Below are 6,088 nucleotides of genomic sequence, written 5' to 3'. Positions count from 1 at the left end.
GATTTTATTAGACAGAAGAAATAATGAGAAACGAGAAATTTTATATATATATATATATATATATATATTTTTAATGCTTATGCCTTCGGAAGTAGGAGGGAGGAGGAAGAAGAAGAAGAAGAAGAAGAAGAAGGAATGAAGTAGGAGGAGGAATACGGTTGAAGCAGGTAGAGAAGGCACAGGAGGATGGTTGAAGGGGGAGGAGGAAGAGGATTGGAGGAGGAAGAGGATTGGAGGAGGAAGAGGATTGGAGGAGGAAGAGGATTGGAGGAGGAAGGGGATCGAAGGAGGAAGAGGAGGATTGAAAGAAGAGGAGGAATAGGGTTGAAGAAGGTAGAAAAAACAGGCGGGGGTTGGAGGAGGAGGAGGTGGATAGAAGGAATAAGAAGAGGAGTGAAGGAGGAAGAGAGGGTTGAAGAGGAAAGAAGAGGAGGAGGAGGGAGAGGTAAATTAGAGATTCAGGAGGCACCAGGGTCAAGATGTGGGAGGTCAGGTGGGGTCAAGACCTTGGCTGTAGTCATTAATGTGTTGTGAAAGTTGTTGTATGTGTTTGTTTTATTCTAGACGTGTCGGTGAGTTTTGTTTGTAGCCTCTCTCTCTCTCTCTCTTTATTGTTTGTGTCTCTTTCTTTTTTATTCGTTTTAGCCTTCCTCATTTTCTTTCTCTTATTTATCCCTCCTTTCTATATTTTTCTTTCCGTTTGTCTCTTTTAACGATGTTTTTCCCCATTTTTCATTTTGTCTCTTTGTCTTCCGATACTTTCTTTTTTTTATCTTTGTTTTCCTATTCTGTTTATTACTTTATCTCTCTAACTGTCTCTCACTCTCTTTTCTATATACGGAGAGGAGGAGGGAGACAGAATCGACAGTCATTTACATATTATCTCGGTAACCTAACCTAACCTAACCTAACCTAACCTAACCTAACCTAACCTAACCTAACCTAACCTAACCTAACCTTGCCAAGGGCTGCATATCTTTTGGTTTTCGCGCCATGGTAAAACAAAAATAAACCCTCTGCGTTGGGTTGAAATTTGCGTAAAAGTTTCATATTTCACATTTTTCTTATTCTTGTCGTTCACTGTGTTCTTTGGGTGATCACCATGAGAGAGAGAGAGTCGCTGCGGTACCTGGCGGTCATTAAGTGCACCACTACAGGATCAAAACAAGACGGTAACCTGGCTTCGTGGCATTAGTTATCAAGAGCTTCGGGCAGTAAAAACTTATGTCCAGCTATTGTTATAGACTTTATAAATCACGAAAATATCAAAATATTAATCAACATCTCCTTGAGTGTTACAAACGTGGTTCTCATCTTACTAAGTGTTGTTAGCAAGACGAGACAAAGTGAACACATCCAACTTCTAAAAAAGATACTGGTCTTGTGTGTGAGATTATCAGGAGAGTTGATGGATGAAGTGACGGCATCATACTACAATGGAAGACTCCCAGGATCGTCTGAAGTTACACTAAGGTGAGGCTCCTCTTGTCACGTGTAATATGATGTTTGACAATTAATCTTTAACCTCACTATCTAAGCCAGTTTGCGCCTGGTCTTTTTGGCACGACAGGTAAATAAACACTTTCAATTTATCTTAGTTCATTCCTCGCCTATGTCTTTTTTCTTATCACCCATGTTTCTGGTTTTTTTTCATCGTCTTATTACATGGAAAGGTAAAACCAGACTAAGACATATTAAACACTACTGCGATACAGTGACTCCTACCCACACTAAACCACTGCTGTGTTCCTCTGCTTATATCTGTCTCTCTTCATGGTCTGTTGGGGACTTTCATTAATACATACTATTATCAGTATTGTGGATTTTTCTCTCGCATTCCCCCTCACAGCCGAGCGAAGGACTCTCACCTGGCGCAGGTGTGCGGGTAATTGCTGCGACTACATAAACATTTTCACAACTATGATGTTGACTTTCTGATCTCCTCCCTGTTGTGGCATTACTTCCCCTAACGCTCTACCCTTCAGCTAGATATCCTGTACAATTTATACTTCACTCATATACTTCACCCAGAAAATTTTCTAATAATTAATGAATTCAATCACACAAGACCGCAGAAATCTCATCATAAAATATTATAAAATCAAGGTTATCTAATCATGAAATAATATATAAACCAAGTATTTTAGCCAAAAAAAAAAATTATCACCAAAATATTATAAAAACCCAAACAGTAAAATTGCAGAATACCACAAATTAACCAGTAGTGGGGCGGCTCTCGCCTCCCTCCAACCCTACAACTTGTAAACAACTTCGAAATAATTTGCTTCAGTATATAACTGTTGAGGAAGGGAAGGTTGGCTCTCCACCCCATCGCACGTACGCACGCACAAAATCCTGGGAGGCATAATTGTGGAATGGGACAGCTGATGAGGCATATGAAGGTAACTTGTGTATACAGAAAACAATGTGAAGGACAACCATTACTATGAGAGGGTACTGACAAAAATACACTCTCTCCTTTGCCTAACCCCTCACCCCAGACTGTTTCATCACCCCAGACTGCTTCATCACTAGACTGCTTCATCACCCCAGACTGTTTCATCACCCAGACTTTTCCAGACTGTTTCATCACCAGTGTTTTAGACTCATCACCCCAGACTGCTTCATCACCCCAGACTGTTTCATCACCCCAGACTGTTTCATCACCCCAGACTGTTTCATCACCCAGACTGTTTCATCACCCCAGACTGTTCATCACCCCAGACTGCTTCATCACCCCAGACTGTTTCATCACCCCAGACTGTTTCACAGACTGTTTCATCACCCCAGACTGTTTCATCACCCAGACTGTTTTCATCACCCCAGACTGCTTCATCACCCCAGACTGCTTCATCACCCCAGACTGTTTCATCATCACCCCAGACTGTTTCATCACCCCAGACTGTTTCATCACCCCAGACTGTTTCATCACCCCAGACTGCTTCATCACCCAGACTGTTTCATCCCCAGACTGCTTCATCACCCCAGACTGTTTATCACCCAGACTGTTTCATCACCCCAGACTGTTTCATCACCCCAGACTGTTTCATCTTCACCCCAGACTGCTTCATCACCCCAGACTGCTTCATCACCCCAGACTGTTTCATCACCCCAGACTGTTTCACATCACCCCAGACTGCTTCATCACCCAGCGCTATCACCCCAGACTGTTTCATCACCCCAGACTGCTTCATCACCCCAGACTGTTTATCACCCCAGACTGCTTCATCACCCCAGACTGTTTCATCACCCCAGACTGCTTCATCACCCAGACTGTTTCATCCTTCATCACCCCAGACTGCTTCATCACCCCAGACTGTTTCATCACCCCAGACTGCTTCATCACCCCAGACTGTTCATCTCTAGACTGCTTCATCACCCAGACTGTTTCATCACCCCAGACTGCTTCATCACCCCAGACTCCTGTTTCATCCAGACTGCTTCATCACCCCAGACTGCTTCTTCACCCTCACCTTTGCTTCATCACCCAGACTGCTTCATCACCAGACTGTTATCACCCCAGACTGCTTCATCACCCCAGACTTCTCCCCAGCCTTCAACCATACCCAGACTGCTATCACCCCAGACTGCTTCATCACCGACTATCCAGACTGTTTCATCACCCCAGACTGCTTCATCACCCCAGACTGCTTCATCCCCAGACTGCGACTGTTCATCCCCGACTGTATCACCCAGTGTTTCATCACCCCAGCTGCATCACCCCAGACTGTTTCATCACATCATGCTCTTATCACCCCAGACTGTTTCATCACCCAGACTGTCTATCACCAGACTGTTTCATCACCCCAGACTGTTTCATCACCCCAGACTGTTTCATCACCCCAGACTCTATCGACTGTTTCACCCCAGACTGCTTCATCACGTGTTTCATCACCCCAGACTGTTTCATCACCCCAGACTGTTTCATCACCCCAGACTGTTTCATCACCCCAGACTGCCATCACCCCAGACTGCTTCATCACCCCAGACTGCTTCATCACCCAGACTGTTTCATCACCCCAGACTGTTTCATCACCCCAGACTGCTTCATCACCCCAGACTGCTTCTTTCACCCCAGCTAGACTGTTTCATCACCCCAGCTGCTTCATCACCCCAGACTGTTTCATCACCCCAGACTGCTTCATCACCCCAGACTGTTTCATCTAGACTGCTTCATCACCGAACTGCTTCATCACCCCAGACTGTTTCATCACCCCAGACTGCTTCATCCCCAGACTGTTTCATCACCCCAGACCTTCATCACCCCAGACTGTTCATCTCCCAGACCTTCATCACCCCCAGACTGCTTCATCACCCCAGACTGTTTCATCACCCCAGACTGCTTCATCACCCCAGACTGCTTCTTCACCCCAGCATGCCCCTCCACCCAACCTGTTTCATTACCCCATCATGCTTTCTCCCCTAACCTGCTTCATCACCCCAGACTGCTTCATCACCCCAGACTGTTCATCACCCCAGACTGCTCCTCCAGACTGTTTCATCACCCAGACTTCATCACCCCAGCTTCACCCCAGACTGTATCACCCCAGACTGCTTCATCACCCCAGACTGCTTCATCACCCCAGACTGTATCACCCCAGACTGTTTCATCACCCGACCTTCATCACCCCAGACTGCTTCATCACCCCAGACTGTTTCATCACCCCAGACTGCTTCATCACCCCAGACTGTTTCATCACCCCAATTCTTCATCACCCCAGACTGTTTCATCACCCCACTGCTTCATCACCCCAGACTGTTTCATCACCCCAGACTGCTTCATCATAGACTGTTTCATCACCCCAGACTGCTTTCACCCCAGACTGCTTCATCACCCCAGACTGTTCATCACGACTGCTTCATCACCCCAGACTGTTTCATCACCCCAGCCTTCATCGACTGTTTCATCACCCCAGACTGTATACCCCAGACTGCTTCATCACCCCAGACTGTTTCATCACCCCAGACCTTCATCACCCCAGGCTCTTCTTCACCCAGCATGCCCCTCACCAACCTGTTTCATTACCCATCATGCTTTCTCCCCTAACTCTTCATCACCCCAGACTGCTTCATCCTCCAGCTTGCTTCATTACACAGCCTGCTTCATCCTAGCCTGCTTCATCACCCCAGACTGCTTCATCACCCCAGACTGTTTCATCACTCAGCCTGCTTCAGCACCTAGCCTCTTCATCACCCCAACTTCTTCATCACCCCAGACCTTCATCACTCAGCCGCTTCATCACCCTAGCTGCTTCATCACCCCAGTCTGCTTCATCATCCCTTCTTCCCCCCCCCCCTCCTTCCCCCTCTGTAAGCCTCCTTCCCCTCTCATCTTCCCCACCCAAGTCTTATCCCTATAACAGCCAACAATCTTCACCCATCACTCACCCTAGCTTCCCCACCCACCACCAACCCCACTATTCTAGTTCCCTCCCACCCTATCACTCCAGCCTAACAACTCCCACCTCCTCTACCAGTCTACCAATCTCCCCACCCCAGGTCCGTCCCCCACCCTACCCCCGCCAAATCACAGCCTCCCCCGACCATCTTAGCCTCCCCCACACCAGCTCCGTTACCTCCTCAATCGCCACAGTTCACCCTCCCCAAGACCTCACTTCCGTCACACTGCACAACATAAACATGGTTAGGCTGGCAGTCAGAGGATTACAAGACCAAGAGGTGTCAAGCCACAGCTCTGGTGTATGATGGCAATGTGATGACCCCACAAGTGTATATAGAACTATATATATATAACTGCCTATGTATATATGCTTATACTAACCATACGCTGCACATACCCTTATTTTTCCTACATATAGCGTAACTTTTATGTAAATCACAAATATCAAACACAACACTTTCATGTTAACAACAGAGTACTGAAGAGTACAATATGAAGATGGACTCAAGCACGTATGTGTTGAGAGGTTTACTTAATTCAGTACACTGTAGTCCTGTAGTGCGAATACAGCACAGTGAATACAAAACGTCGGGAGAAATGAAAATAATGTGACTGGCACTGCACTCCACTCCGTTCGCTTCCCAAACTAAAGTCATGTACTGTACCCTCTCACAGTTGGGTCAATTA

The 6,088-nt window shown here is 46.4% G+C and overlaps 1 protein-coding gene across 1 annotated transcript; it reads left to right on the top strand.

The window, feature by feature from the left end:
* Positions 1 to 2,375: 2,375 nt before the first annotated feature.
* LOC121872097 (mucin-5AC-like) lies at positions 2,376 to 4,167 on the top strand. The gene is made up of 3 exons (XM_042374783.1): positions 2,376 to 2,402; positions 2,725 to 3,205; positions 3,437 to 4,167. The coding sequence occupies exons 1-3, from the start codon at positions 2,376 to 2,378 to the stop codon at positions 4,165 to 4,167; spliced, it is 1,239 nt and encodes a 412-aa protein (XP_042230717.1).
* The last annotated feature ends 1,921 nt before the right edge of the window (positions 4,168 to 6,088 follow it).

The sequence above is a fragment of the Homarus americanus genome, unplaced genomic scaffold (genome assembly GCF_018991925.1).
Source record: "Homarus americanus isolate GMGI-L3 unplaced genomic scaffold, GMGI_Hamer_2.0 scaffold29373, whole genome shotgun sequence".
Taxonomy (NCBI): Eukaryota; Metazoa; Arthropoda; class Malacostraca; order Decapoda; family Nephropidae; genus Homarus; species Homarus americanus.
The sequence above is the reverse complement of the archived record's forward strand: the minus strand, read 5'-3'. Positions and strand labels throughout refer to the sequence as shown.

Excerpts from the sequence above, each read along its gene's own strand:
- LOC121872097 (XM_042374783.1), top strand. The coding sequence starts at position 2,376 with ATGGGACAGCTGATGAGGCATATGAAG. Across the intron at positions 2,403-2,724 it reads AGCTGATGAGGCATATGAAG|ACTGCTTCATCACCCCAGAC; the intron begins GTAACTTGTGTA and ends TCATCACCCCAG. Across the intron at positions 3,206-3,436 it reads CTGCTTCATCACCCCAGACT|ACTGCTTCATCACCCCAGAC; the intron begins GTTTATCACCCC and ends TGTTTCATCCAG.